Genomic DNA, 15718 nt, shown 5'->3' on the forward strand with positions numbered 1-15718 from the left:
TAATTCAATGTTCTCATTGAAAAAAAAAAAATTCTATCCATCTCAAATATTTGGAAAGATTATAATTTTTAAATGTTCATTTTTTATGTTCATTCTCTTATGCTCATTAGGCCTGCATTTATTTGATCAAATGCTTTTACAGAAAAAAAGCATTACAATCCAAAATAAAGGTTTTCTTTTTTAATATATTTTAAATATAATTTCTTTCTGTGGTGCAAAGCTGAATTTTCATTACTCCAGTCGCTTCAGTGTCACATGAACCTTCAGAAATCATTCTAATAGGCTGATTTATTATCAATGTTGGAAACAGTTGTGCTGCTTCATATATTTTTGGGAACCTGAGCTCTTTTTCATGATTCATTGATGAGTGAAGTTAAAAAGAACAACATTTGTTCAAAATAGAAATCAAAATTTTATAAATATGTTAACCAGAAATTCAATGCACAATAGACAGAAATAATTTTTTTCACAGCACATTGTTCAAAAAGTATTTTATAAATTATTGTTGATGAAAATGGGGTTACAAAATAGCATTCTTGTCCTTACTTTTCCAAAGAGAATGATTCCTTAAACCACTACTTGGCTGCTTTCATCCAAATAAACATTTTGCTAACCAACCACCATTCTGGATCAAAAGCAATTTGGGTGAAAAAAACAAGAAAACAACAACAACATTAACATTGCGAAATTGCTTCATCACGGTTTGGAATCAATGAGGCCAGTCAGCCAGCTAAAGTCAGTTTTTCTGACCCTCTTCAGTTCCTTCTCGTGTGCTTTAGAAAGCTTCGGCGTCACCTCATCCACTGAACCCTGGGCTCTGAGCTCCTGCTGACTATCACGGGTTTCTAATTCCTCCTCAGAGTCCTCTTCCTCTTTCTCACTATCCATTTCCTGCTCTGAAGAGGCCATTTCCTCTCTGTATTAATGACAGCCAAAGCAAAAATATAAAAAAATGAGCTTGCACCACAAAGCATCTCATAAAAAAAAGGAGAATGGAAACTGAGAAATAGGCATATTTACTGGCAATTCACTTTCAAATAAAAAATGTATTTATAAATATCCATTGTGCATGTGAAGAAAAACTTGAGGGGGTCTTACCGAACTCCAGTGTTGGAGATCAGGAGGGAATTGACAAACATTGAGCACAGGACTGAAGCAGCAGGTAGAACATGAGCTGGTGTGTGTAACAACTAAAAAAAAAAGTTACAAGAAATACATTTATTTTCTCATTACCACCCCATGGCTTGAAATTAGGACTTGGTGACATTGCATACTGAATATAGCAATTTGACATGCAATAATTTAATATTCCCTTTTTTGGTCAAATTCTGATTATAATATATGAATGCTTTGTAATATTAAAGCTGAATCAGAAATCAATCTAATATGCTTATTTGGTACTCAAAAATGTATTTTAATTTTTAGCTGTTAGTTCACTTTAAAAGAACAATGACCATGATTTACTCACCATCAGTGTTTATGCATTTATAACTTTCTTCTTTCTGATGAACACAATCCGAGTTACATTAAAGGTCCCGTTCTTCACGATTCAATCTTTCAAACTTTAGTTAGTGTGTAATGTTGCTGTTAGAGTATACTGCACGCTGTAAACATAATCAAAAGCTTCGAAAACGCGAAGAACGGGACCTTTAATAAATATCCTGACGATTCCAAGCTTTATAATAGCAGGGAACACGGCCCATGAGTTTGAAGCTCAAAAAAGTGCATCCATCCATTATAAACATGCTTCACACGGCTCGGGGGGAATATCAATAAAAATATCTATAATTACATTTTTTATTGATATTCCCCCCAGAGCTGTGTGGAGTACATTTATGATGGATGGATGCACTTTTTGAGCTTCAAACTCGTGAGCCACATTCACTCCCATTATAAAGCTTGGAAACATCAGGATGTTTTTCAATATAACTCTTAGCTGAGCTCATCAGAAAGAAGAAAGTCATGTATACCTAGGATGGCTTGAGGGTGAGTAACTCATGGGGTCTTTTATTTTAAAGTGAACTAATCCTTTAAAGCCCCACTTGGCTACTTTTGCTCTCGGGGTCCCCCTACAGTTTGGAAAAAATAATGTCCTCAACTACTGTCGTAAGCTCTGTAATCCTACAACAGGGGATGCCATCGCGCATGCATTTGTTGACATGACAACCCTGATAGCCCTGAACTAGTGATGCGTGGCTCGTCTCATAACCCGCAGACCCCGTATGTCTATTTAATGGTCGCGGGTGCGCGGCGGGTTGTAAAAATATATACAGTGGTGCGGTGCGGGCCAAATAACTTCATAAAAGCGTCCCGCGGGTCGGTGCAGCACTAACAGTTCGCCTGAACACTGCAAGAGGAGTTCAGAGTTCTTCTGCCGTCGCGTGTGAAATGTCTTCATCCCAGGTAACGTTACAGTCAGTGGCATATGTTTCAGCATGTCATATGAATATAATTTCATGGGTTTTATTTTTTTCAAACGCCAAATAATCACGATGCTCACGTTTACAAGCCAGCGTCATTATAGTAGTCTATTGTTACCGTTTTACAGAATCTATATGATACTTCAGTTCAATGTTTGAGTGGTAGCTCACCGTAACAAGCATTACAGCATCGGTCGGGGACGCCTCCTTCAGCTCACGCCGACAAGCAAACGCTGGTCACATTTTGATCCTCGTCCTGCCTTTAATCCCATCACTTTTTCGTTTCCTCTTATTGCTTTCCTCCAACAAAACCTTTTCTTTCTTATGTGTCTGTGCTGCTTCGGACATGACTATATTATCCGACGAACAAAGTTGGGCTCGCACGTCCGAATTTAAGGAAGTGTGGGTGTTGGTGGAAGTGACGTATATGCCGTAAAGCAGTCGAATTTTGTAGTTCTTTTTGTTCTCGGGTTACTACCCGAAACCCGAAGTTTAAAAGTACGATTAAAAACGATACAGACCCCATCAGGCTATGGCAGACGTGTCATTCAACCTATTGTAAGTCGATTTATCATCACAAGAGTCTTAAAAAATATATTATGAAGGTTGAAAAGTTACCTAGTGCTGCTTTAATACGTTTGGGGGAACCATGATGCATTTTTTTCATAATTCTTTAAATAGAAGGTTTAAAAGAAAATCTTTTATATGAAATGGAACACTTTCGTAACATAAAATGTCTTTACTGTCATTTTTGATCAATTTATTCAGATTCCTTGCTGAAAAAAAGTACAAATTTCACTCAAAACGATAATATAATATAATACAATAGAGCTGCACAATTAATCAGTAAAAGATCAAACACGATCGTGTTCTTACATGACGATGATTCGGCTATGTCTATTGAACCACTGACAAAAATCACACTGGAACATTCAGATCAGTGTTCGCGTCACTGATCTATATAAATGACATTTGACATAAATGTCATTTATATAGATCAGTGACTCGTGCTGCCACTGAAAATTCCTAATATAGTCAGAATCGTGCAGCTCTATAATACTTAAAAGAGTCGCACCATACTTACTTGTTTAATTGTAACCGAGCCCTGTTTCTGTTGGGGTTTGTCAGCCGTTGGATGGGACGGTGTGTCACGTTTCTGCTGCTGCCGTCTGTGTTTACCCAACAGAAGGTAAAATGGAGTGACAGCAACACTGTCATCAATGACAAGCTGTACCAACAAGACACATGAAAAGTTACTTTGGGGTCCCTCAAAATAAATGAGCATAAGGCAGTGTACATAAAATAAAATAAAAAAATTACCCGTTTACTTGATGACAACATTCTGTCCTCCTCTGTTGCCATGTTGAAGGTCAATAAATCCTGATAATTAAACGGAGTTCATTTTAGTAAAACGTCAGGACACAATGTGCACAGTATAACACAAACACATTTACACAGTACCCACATTTTTCCATGACTTGCTAGTTGTTCACAATTAGTGGATAATGTTTCATTTATTTATTAAGATTGCACCCACAAAGAGCTACTTAACTTGAAAAATCATGAAAAATATTGTTATATAAAAAATAAAAAAATCTAACCTTTTAAGTGTATATTGTTTATTATTGTGTGTGTGTGTGGGGGGGGGGGGGTAAAAATTCTGAATAAAAATTCTGAATAAAAATTCTGTCATTAATTATTCACCCTCATGTAATTCAAACCTGCAAGACTTTCGTTCATCTTCAGAACACAAATGAAGATCTTTTTTGAGGAAATCTGAGCACTTTCTGCCCCTCCACTGATAGCTATGGAACTGACACTTTGGATACACAAGCTCAAAAGAGATAATATGAATCGATTGGTTTCTTCCAAATTTTCTAAAGAGACTTGGTCACTTTTAATGTGACCCTGGATCAGTCATAAGGGTACAATTATTGATTTATTTATACATCATCTAAAAGCTGAATAAGCTTTCCATTGATGTATGGTTTGTTAGGATAGGATACTTGACCAAGATTCAAATTCCAGATTGTCAAAGTTGCAGGTGCAAAAAAAAACAAAAAACAATTTGGTGCCTTTTAGAATGAGAAAAGACAAAAAAAGGCATTTTTGTCTCTTGTGGATGAAAGACAACAACTCCCAGAATGCACTTGCTTCGCTGCCCTATGAGGCCACTCCCAAAGCCACGGCTACCGTTGTTCATTTAGTTCAGTTAGAGTACAAACACTACAATTAAAAACCAAACGTGTCTGTTCAATATAATGTGAGCCGAAGAGAGTCACAGCACATGCACAGCAAGAGTCAGATTACATTCACCACAAGAGCTGAGGTAAGCGCGGCAATAATGCACAGCACGTGATCAGTCTGGCATGTTTTCAGTTCATGCCTTTGGAAGCTTTACTTTCATTGGAATTAATTTGAAAAGTGAAACACTCACTTTCCTCCGTATCTGCTACGTTATGACGGTATTCTACTGGCTGTAGTCTTTAGCCTCTGCCCAAAAATTCCTCAGATGATGCAAAATGACAATATTTGGGGATTTTTTCCAGAAATAAAATGCATAATTCTCTCGTCTCAGGGGGGGAAGCATGATAATTCGAATAAAGTACCAGATTTCTACTGATACAAAGCCACACGCTAATCGTTGAAGTAACAATTTAAGTATTTTCCAGGTCTTAAAAACACATTTTTTAAAAATCCAGGTTTTCCACTGCTGTGGGAACCCTTCATCTGAATCTGATTCAAGAAAAAAAAAACAGTTACACAAACAAACTTATATGCGTTCAGCCGTTACGTGAAGTGAAATATCACTGTACCATGTTTTGGGTGAGGAAGTACAGTTGAGATCTGTTGAGCCACTGAGTACTTTCGTCACATCCGTTCAACAGCTCCTCTCGAGGAACAAAGACTGCATGATGTACCATCTCTGAACACACGTCCTTATGGGTGAAAAGAGGCCGCGGCTCGCTGGGTTTGAAAACAAACACTGTACAAACACCAGAGAACACATTAAAAGCAGCTTGTGCGTAACTCTGAATGACTATTATGATACTTTTAAGAAAGAAACTAAGAGCATCAATCATAAATACACACTATTGCTAAGGCCACATGCACACTGTAAAGTTTCAGGAGTGATGACTGCATTGAAATGCAAGAGTGAGTCCCCTAAATTATCACTCCCGAAGCTGCTTTGATTGACATTGTGGTAAACATAGCAACGCTCTGGTGTCAAGTACCGCTATTACCGGTATTCTGACCAAAGAACTATTACAGCGACAAAAGACTTGTGTTCAGCAATGTTAAAGCTGTAATCCATAATTTACAGTAATCCGGTCTAGCAGTTAATAAGCAGAACTGCATGCGTCTTGCAGAAGTAAATTGCAGCCGGAGCTACTTCTCTCTGTTTATGTCTATGGCGATTCGCGCAGGGACTGTGCTCATCCGCAGCGGTTCCTACCAGACTGGTCTGAAATGGTCCCAATATAAACACTTATTATAAGTGTACCATAATGATTCAGGATAAGAAAAAAACATGGCGTGGAAAATGGATTTGTGTTGTAAATTCTCATTGTAAAATTTGTGTAAATCTTGAACACATAAAAAAAAGTTACGGACAGCAGCTTTAAAGGTGCACTATGCAACATTTCGTCCACTGGAGGGCGCCTATTCTAAACGGCTCGCGAGTACCGGGACTTTTATTATGATGGGACACAGTCGCCGAGCGGCCACACTTCCGCTTTTTCCGGTCATGTAAAAACAGTTATTTTTATCATATCAGATACATTTAAGGGGCCAAGGGCTTCGGCCATCCGTCCACTCTCTTCCCTGAACTGAAATGAAGTAGTGGGCTGTACTTTCCACACGATTGCCATCAGGTTCAAGTACGCCAGGTTGGCTGGTGGTTATGTTGCCCGCATACCGCCTCCCATGGCCGAGACTGGTATTACGATACCTGACGGGCCGGGGCTAGTAATGCTACTGCTAATTAAGGTTGATATCTCTGCAGCACTATAACTTGACATTTTTTTAATGACATCATCGCCCTTATTTCTTCTCATTCTTTTGATGCGTGCAGGTCATTTTTTGGATATTTTTACCTCCATTTTTACAGATGGCACCTTTAAAGGGATAGTTCACTTTGAAATTAAATTTTGATACGTTTTAGCTTACCTCATGGGCATCCGAGATGTAGGAGCATTTGTTTCCCCAGTAGTTTCAATTTTGATCATTTTAGGTCAAACCGTTCTTGTCTGTGCCTCACATAATGCAGGTCTATGGTCACCACCTCAAAGAGCATACACAGAGAAGTCCAAATGAAACAATCCCCCATCGTAAGTACACACTGATGGCCTAAGACACGAAACGAGCGGTTTTTGTGAGAAAACGAACAGTATTTATATCGTTTTTACCTCTTGTACACCACTACGTCCGACTGATCCAAGGGAGCGCGAGTTTCCTGTTGTGACATTCGCGCGTTCTGGCTTTAGTCTGCGCAAGCGCAGAAAGCGCCGGAAGTGGATCTCTCGCGCGTGTACGTCTCTCATTGTTTACACAGAAATTTGGGAAGTGTTACCTTACATAATTGTTTTCTTTTACGTCGGTTTAAACATCCAGGATAAGCGCAAATTAGTACCATTTCTATTAGCCGTTTCACCTCTAATCTCTGTTTTGTGTAAACAATGAGACGTACACGCGCGAGAGATCCACTTCCGGCGCTTCCTTGCGCAGACTAAAGCCAGAACGCTCGAATGTCACAACAGGAAACACTCGCGCACCCTCGGATCAGTTGGACGTAGTGGTGTACAAGAGGTAAAAACGATATAAATGCTTGTTTCGTGTCTTAGGCCATCAGTGTGTACTAACGATGGGGGATTGTTTAATTTGGACTTCTCTGTGTATGCTCTTTGAGGTGGTGACCATAGACCTGCATTATGTGAGGCACAGACAAGAACGGTATGACCTAAAATGATCAAAATTGAAACTACTGGGGAAACAAATACTCCTACATCTCGGATGCCCATGAGGTAAGCTAAAACATATCAAAATTTAATTTCAAAGTGAACTATCCCTTTAACTAAAGCAGTGGACAAAGGCGTCATTATGTTTATGTTTGGAAAGGCTGCTTCACAGAGCATGTTGCCATGTCCAATTATTATAAGCGGTTTTAGGCTTGTTGTTTAAGCTTAGCTCATAAAGTGATCAAGTTTACAAAGTTATTGAAGTCAGATTCACGTGAAAATTCTAAGAAACACAGACATGAGAGCGCCCTTGTTCAGAAAAGTTAACAGTGTATCCGTTTTAGCGGATTGTAATGTATTTAGTTCAATGAAACACATGTATTGTAAGTGGTGATGGTGAGTTAGCTAGCAGTGTATTCACATATCGCATGAATTCACTGCATTAATACATGAATACGCGCTGCATTAATCACACATTAATAAAATTAGTGCCGTTAAAATGAATTTGCTTTAAAGTGTTAATTTTGACAGCCCTAATTTTAATAGGGGATTTTTTTTAGTCATGAAACTTTGGTGTCGAACGACATAAGGGTAGGGGTGAAGGGTGTCAAACGACATAAGGGTAAGTAATTTATGACAGAAATTATCATTTTTGGGTGAACTAACCCTTTAAGCACTAAAAGGTGGATTGACAACCAGATTTAGTTGCAGTGTGTACGTGGCCTAAGTGTATTTCTAACCAAACACTAAGGAGATGAAGAATGTCAAGCAATAACCATTCAAACACTTACGGTCTGTATGTTTAGACTGGTATGAAAAGGCAGCCACATTTTCTGACAGGGGGTCCGGCTGCAGCTTGGAAACATTCAAAGATACACTCCATTCCACTGTAAGTAAAAGAGATTTGGCATTACATAAAACTGACCAAGCAAAACCAAACAGTGAAGAAAACCAGGCTGAACAAGCCTAGAAGGAGAAGTTAATCCAAAGTCTTGACATTTTTTACTCACTTTCATGATTGTTGTCATGTTTGCTTTTACAGAAAAATGCTTTGCTTGCAGAAAAAAAAAAGTCTTCATACTGTTTCGAACAACTTGAGGGTGAGTAAACAATGGGAACGTTCATTTTTGGCTGACCCAGCTTTAAGCTGGCTTGTTTAATTAATGCCTCATAACAAAATTTCAAAACTAACTGAACCTATATTGAACCTATATTAATGACCACTTACATGCACAAGTGAGGAGATTCCAGCAGCAGAGAAGGTTCCTGTTGGTGGTGGCAAGCAGGTATTTGGAGCAGCTTAATCGGCCGAAACAAAGGTCCCTAGTGGATCAAAGTAGCTGTCGTTAGTCGGTTTCTCTAAATCAAAGACCACCGTGATCAAAAAGGCCCATGTCACGTACATATTTCATCAGATTAGTCTCAAGAGCATGATAATCAGTTGCCTTACAGTTAATCAAATTCTGAGATACAATAGAACAATATCAAACAGTTTTACAATAAATGACTGACTTCTTATAATTGCATGCAAGTCAACAAATAGTCCAATATATAAAATAATAAAAATTGTGGGATAATATAGATCAAACATGCACCATTAGCACCATTCACAGTGAAATGAGATGCTTCACTCTAAAATACACACGGTTATGTGAGTTTATTCACAGTCAGAGAGAAGAGACCAAGAAAGCACATCTTGTATTGGTGCGTTGATACTGCGGAAAATTAGTATTAGGGCTAAGCGATTAATCGAAATCGTATTAAAATCATGCTAAATCGTAATAAAAACATTTGTGCATGCGCGATTTCTAAATCTCTTCATAGCCCGATTTCCCCCCCAACCTCCCAGTATGCTATCCAAACCAATCAGAATGCATCGCGCCTAAATTGAGCGTGAGAATGGAACAGACCGAGCATAACATATCAACATATGAAATAAATAAAAAAATTACAGGATAATATTTAAACGAAGCCTCATTAGGATACGTTTTCTTTAACCCAGCATTCTGATGGACATTGTCCTTTATGGCAGCAGATATAACTCACAATACAATAGACATTTTCAGCCATACAGATATGTGCAAGACATAATTATAAACTATAAACTGTCTACTTTTATTTGTGTACAATCCCAAAGGCCGTTGATTCAGAGAACGGATTATTTTGTATGCACTCACTCCAAACGCTGTCTTCATTTCAATAATTTATTTTGGTTTTTTTGTTTCTAAATTCAGTTCATATTTCTATCAAACAAAATTCAAACCAAAATAACGAAAAATAAAAAAACCTGAGTTACCACCATGCAAATTCAAACATTTTATTCTTCTAATTTTAATAAATGCGTGGATAACACGCCCATCCTTCCATTAAAAATAATGGCTATAGCGGTGCTGGGATATACACAAACTTACCAATTTTGCACTTTATTGTGGGTTTTGTTTGTTTTGATTACCCACAATAATGTGGGTGATGCATGCCGTGGGTTGATCCAAAATGAGTGAGTGCCTGCAGTCATCCAAAAATATTATTTATGATATTGGGGTCGCGGTCGGTTGGGTTGTTTGAAATAAAGATGCCAATTAAACCTTTGTAATTTATATAGTAGCCTACTAGACACAATTTACTATGAAATACATTGGCAAGGAGGTTCCTCTGCGTTCCAGCATCAAGTGCAGCCAGCGAGCACACATTCAGCTGCCGAGTCACAGAGGCGAAAAGAAACCGGCTCAACCTAGGGACGATCGATTCAATATTATTTCTTCACAGCGCGAGGAAAGCTACAAATAAGTAGGCTAATCTTCTGTTTCAGGCCACCAACAGCAGCTTATAGCCCTTTTAACACCTTTCCTTACGCGGGACAAAATGCCAATGAGCAGACAGCTTTGACTGGTCCATGTTTTGTTTTTTTTGTAACATTGTTGTAGCCATTAAAATAGTTCCGTTTTGTTTTTAATGCCAAAATAGTTATATTTCGTTTAGTTTCTTTCGTTAATTTAGAAAAAGCAATTTTTTTAAATTAAAGTTTAACTTTGTTAAATTAAAGTTTACATTTTTTTAAGTGACGGCCAGCGAACGACAGTGAGTATGTGTAATCAATTTAGTAATAATAATTTCAACTCAAATCAACTCTTGACTTGTCTTGCCTAAAATCCATAGATAGAAAACATTTCAAGCATCACAATGTTAGTTAATTTAGCCTACTATTACCACCACAGTAAAAGGCATTTTTGACAAGCTGAGGCAGGCTGATGCTGCTCGCGGCTCTCGCAAATGAAACGAGCGAAACAATCTAAACTAAAAATAAAAAAACAAAAAAACAACATGGAGGTCGTCTTATACCTTACACCTCCGCAAAATGAATAATCTATAAATCCATTCTTCAATTCCTGCGGTATAAGCTAATTGAACGGAGTTCACAGCAACGAAAGCAAAAGTTTCATGATACATTTTATTCAGTAGCTAATTTCAAATTCGAAGACCGCAATATGAGAGAGCGACCTAAGCACTGGTAAGATCATTTATATATATATATAGTTTATTTATTTAGGCCATTTTTCTGTTCTAGAGACGTGTTAACTTTTCGATAAAGCTCTAATTGGTTTCCTTTGGAAATATGTGTCAAATTCACACAGTATGCATTTATAACTGTAAAGCATGTTTGTTTGTGTTGAAATCGTGATTAATATCGAAATCAGAAAAAAAATAATAAAGAAGTGGGGTTTTTTTGTCCATATCGCACAGCCCAAATTAGTATTGAAACTATTTAGAATTTCAGTATCGATATGTATCAAAAAACATAACACTACAATTTACTGCTTGTGTGTGATGCATGAAAGAAGAACTGAAAACAGTTGTTGACGAGGAATGTCATGCAATTTTGATTGTGACCTTCCCTAGCTGCACCTAATGAATTTCCATTTTTTCAAAAACAATGACAAAGTGAAACTGTGTCCCTGGTGACCCTACAGAAGTTGGCTTGCACTCAACTCCTTAAGCTGGACTGAAACCCCAGTCTGTTTGGCCAGCATCTAAAACTTAATTGGTGAGTTACTACCATTCAAATGGAGCAGACAGCCTGAAAAGAGCTCAGTGAATGCAACCCACTGTTCTGAATAATATACACCTCTAAAGGCTGTCAGCTTTCAATAAGCAAGCTGTGTAATCCATTCAAAACACATCAGAAAGAGTTTGGACTGGCTGATTTGAAGACGGAACATTTATACCACCTTATTTCTCCAGGTGGTTGGCAGAGGGTGGTGAGCATCTCCCAGGTGTCCGGGCTCCATATGGTGATGACTTCTTGGAAGCTGACCGCCAGGAGAGAGCTATCGGCTGAGAAACTGCACTTTGTGGGCTTTAAGCTATGGTAGCTTCCCACAAAATCACATGACCAGAAGTCCTGGTCCTCTGAAACGCAAATGGAAATGTTGCGGTGAGACAGGTATGTCTGGTTTCAGACTCGTGATCTTTGGCGTTTGACTTCTCAAGCCAACACTAACACCTTTCCAAATGTCTGGAGGGTTTGACTCACGTTGTGTGTCTGCGTCAACGCCCTGACACCATGCTTTGAACTGGCCGTCTTCTGCTACGGTCACCAGCATGGTGGTCTCCTCAGAAGGGCTGAAGCACATGCATATAATCCGATCCGTGTGGGCGGCAGAGATGTTAGTGTTTAGTACAAAGCTAATGGGACAGAACAATACACAATTACAGTCCAGAAATAAAGTCTGTTTAGAAATATGAACATTTCTACACTACTGTTCAAAGGTTTAAAATCGGTTTCTTTTTCGATTCCGTAAGGACTTTAAAATAAATTATCAAAAGGGACAGTTAAGGCATTTAGAATGTTACAAAACATTTCTATTTCAAATAAATGCTGTTCTTTAGAACTTGCATTTCTTCAGGATTCTTTGATTCATTAAATCACGGGTTCCAGATAAAATATTAAATCAGCACAATTGTGTTCAACATAGATATTAAAATGTTTAAAGGTCCCGTTCTTTGCATGTTTTCGAAGCTTTGATTATGTTTACAGTGTGCAATATAACATGAGTTCATGTTTCGCATGTAAAAAAACAGTATTTTTCACACAATTTAATATCTGTACAGCGCTGTTTCCTCTGTCCTAAAAACGGCCTGATGATTCACTTGTTCTATGAAGTCCCTCCTTCAGAAACACGTAACAAGTTCTGATTGGGCCAGCGCTTCCGGTGTTGTGATTGGACAGCAGCTTAGCGCACTTTGCCCGGAAAGGTCCCGCCTCTTACCATAACGGGGAGATGCAAGCGCTGAATGCGCGCTCTTCTCCACGTGGGAGAGCAACAAGACCACGCAAAATTTTGCGATGTTTTTTTTAATAATTAAGATCCCGCATTTACCATATTATGTAAATACAGCAATAAGCAATTGCCTTAGGCTATATAAAAAGTTCTCAAATAATTAATTACGGTAATCAAGTAAACAGTCAGTAATAAAATAAAAACTAATAACAAAGGATATGAGGACAAATAACTACAATGATAAATAAATACAAAAATGCTTTAAGTCGTTTTTTTATTGTTTAAGTCAGGCTACTGTTATTATTATTTTTTTTTTTCAGTGGTTGTTATTTGATAGGTAGCCTAGGTTGCTTTCACTTTAAAGATTACTGCCTACATTAATACACGGACCCAATAGCCTATACTGACACACTTCCCAAACCTATTCACCCAAGACAGACATTTAGACATAATAATGGGTGTAGGCTATTTGATTATGATTGTTCAAGGGCATAAGCCTATATAGAACAGATCTGTATACTCGCGAGCACTGACAGCCGGCAAACAATCCTCTGCCTGACATCGGTCCGTCACCGTGTGTCAGGAGCTAATTGAGTTTGTGGTATACAACGCTTTTATTAACTCTTTTTTTAGTGTTATCGAGCATATCATACTTTTATTTGGTCATTCATCCATCTAGAGTAATCAATTCGTCCGGTCCTGGCACTTAGGCCTATGTGAGACGAGATGGCAGGCGAGAAAGATTTACTTTCGCTTTTACAAAAACACACTGTGCAAGCACCCCGATGTCTGTAATCCTCATGAAAACAATGTATTTAAGCTTTAAATAAATTAGAGATAGTTTAGTTAGATATTTATTTTTTTATTTTATTTTTTTTGTTAATGAAAATACATTTTTTGAAAATGGCAAATTATGCAGGATCGCAAAAAAATGCGACATTTTTCTGATTTTGCATTGTATTTCAGTGATCGCGTAATTGCGAAAAACTGGAGGAACTGACTAATTAAAGTTTTAAAGATGGAATCGCGAAGAACGGGACCTTAAAAATTTGAACACCATATCAGCATATTAGAATGATTTCAGAAGGATCATGTGACACTGAAGACTGGAGTAATGATGCTGGAAATTCAGCTTCACATTTTTAAATATATTAAAATAGAAAACAGTTATTTTAAATGGTTAAATGTCACAATTTCTATCAAGTAAATGCAGCCTTGGAGAGCATAAGAGACTTAAAGGCCCACTGTAGTGCCTTGAAACACGCAGAATTATTCAATGGGTTGACATAATTTCCACTGAAACAGGAAGAGAGGATGACATATCGAACAGCTCCTTTTTTTTTTTAAATAGACAATAGCGTTTCATGCATAATCACAGATCGGCCAGAGCATTCCACTAGGTAAACCCACAGTTTCCCCCTAATCTCTAACCGTTTCTCCTTCATATCACTTTAAAATATAGCATTTTGTACAGAATTCAAATGGGTCCGATACGTTTTCAGGCATGCGGCGACTTGCACTCTGTCTGCTCCAGTTCAGGGAGACGAAAGCAGTGTTCGCGCTGCTGCAATTTGTGAGACACTAACGTGAAACTAGACTTCATTTGCCCAATAGAAAGCCTATTTACACTCTCTGAATCGTACCCTACATAGTGCACTATGTGCCATTCACCATGTAGAAAGCAGCAAATGTGTGAACAAGTGACTGATTTCAGCCGCAGCTTCAGCATCTATTTTGCGCTTCAGATTCTAGAGAGTATTTTACTGGACAGAAGTGGTGATAAGAAGCTGAAGTCCACGGTGTCATAAAAAACTGTGAACCATTTTAGCAGTTGCACTTAGAGACTGCGTTTTGAACGCTTTATATCCTTAAATGCGAATTACACCAGCTTCTTCATAACCTTAAGGCTAACATATTCATACAAGCTAAAAAGTTCATGTTCAAAAACATAAAAAATTAACTGACCCCAAACGGTCGAACAGTAAAGTATAAAATATATAATTTTTGCCACTGCTAACAAAATGCTGACAAAATGTCAAACCGGCAGTATAAACTTAATTTTGTTATTACTTTTGTCAAAGGACAAGTGCCTAAATTTGATTGTTCTCAGAACAATTCTTGTACAAATCATATATTTGACATCATTCAAATCTGTATGAATACCTTTGCGTGGCCTCATCGAAAGCCCACAGTTTGAGAAAAAACTCAAGTTCTGAGGATTTTCGTCCCCTTTCCTCCAGTGTAGCAAGCCAGGACCCTTTTACATCAAAGGCAGCCATTACCACTTCAAACTGATCCAGACCTGCTTCGTAAATATATTCTTGCTGCACTATGTCCAGCTGTGAATACAACAAACAGACTGTTATGCACACATTTATCCAAAATATAAAAAAAACAATATTTCACATGTAAAATGGGCCCACTGTCATGTGATTTCACCTGACATGTTCTTGCAACACTACATGACCCGTGTCAGCAGAAACGAACAAGGAATGGAACTTATATGCCAACACGTGATTATACATTTTTCCACTTCATACTTCCCCATATATTTTCTTATGACTGAGAAAAGTTTAGCTTTATAGTAACATCGACTGCTTCAGACTCACATTGTAGAGATGCTTGTCACGGAGCAGGGAGTAGAACTGCAGATGACCCGGTTTCCCATTCAGCACTAAAGCTTTACTGCGCGGATCAATCATAAGATCAGTTAAAACGGAGTCACCTGAAAGCATCGGAAGAAATAAACTTTTACTGCCATAGTTGTGAAACACAAATGGTTAGTGCAAATGAGACTTTACAAACCTTTGACTAAACCCTGAATCACTCCAGACACTTTGAAGCTGTTCTCGATAACTGTGATCTCTGAGGACGAAGAGAAGGCAAATGACAATCCAGCAAGCGGTGCAAAATTATTCCATACTGAAATATGTGGCCAAAGACTCAAAATGCCTAGATCAGGATTTCTGCAGGTTTCACCAAGTCAAAGTTAAGACTTTTTAAGGCCTAAAATTTTGATTTTGAAATTAAAGACTTTTCAAGAACCTGCGGGAACCCTGTA

At 38.0% G+C, this 15718-nt stretch overlaps 1 protein-coding gene across 1 annotated transcript in view; it reads right to left on the minus strand.

Annotated features, from left to right (window-relative positions):
- Positions 1-525: 525 nt before the first annotated feature.
- The window catches only part of wdr75 (WD repeat domain 75), a 44166-nt gene continuing 28973 nt past the window's right edge, over positions 526-15718 (minus strand). The window contains exons 11-22 of the mRNA XM_067444342.1: positions 15463-15522; positions 15267-15382; positions 14821-14996; positions 11910-12061; positions 11605-11785; positions 8607-8701; positions 8170-8265; positions 5237-5406; positions 3741-3800; positions 3505-3648; positions 1099-1190; positions 526-916 (exon numbers count right to left, since the gene is read on the minus strand). Coding sequence (XP_067300443.1) covers positions 697-916; positions 1099-1190; positions 3505-3648; positions 3741-3800; positions 5237-5406; positions 8170-8265; positions 8607-8701; positions 11605-11785; positions 11910-12061; positions 14821-14996; positions 15267-15382; positions 15463-15522 — 1562 coding nt within the window. The 3' untranslated portion in view covers positions 526-696. The remainder of the gene's footprint in view (positions 917-1098; positions 1191-3504; positions 3649-3740; positions 3801-5236; positions 5407-8169; positions 8266-8606; positions 8702-11604; positions 11786-11909; positions 12062-14820; positions 14997-15266; positions 15383-15462; positions 15523-15718) is intronic.

Source organism: Pseudorasbora parva, chromosome 5 (genome assembly GCF_024679245.1).
Source record: "Pseudorasbora parva isolate DD20220531a chromosome 5, ASM2467924v1, whole genome shotgun sequence".
NCBI lineage: Eukaryota > Metazoa > Chordata > Actinopteri > Cypriniformes > Gobionidae > Pseudorasbora > Pseudorasbora parva.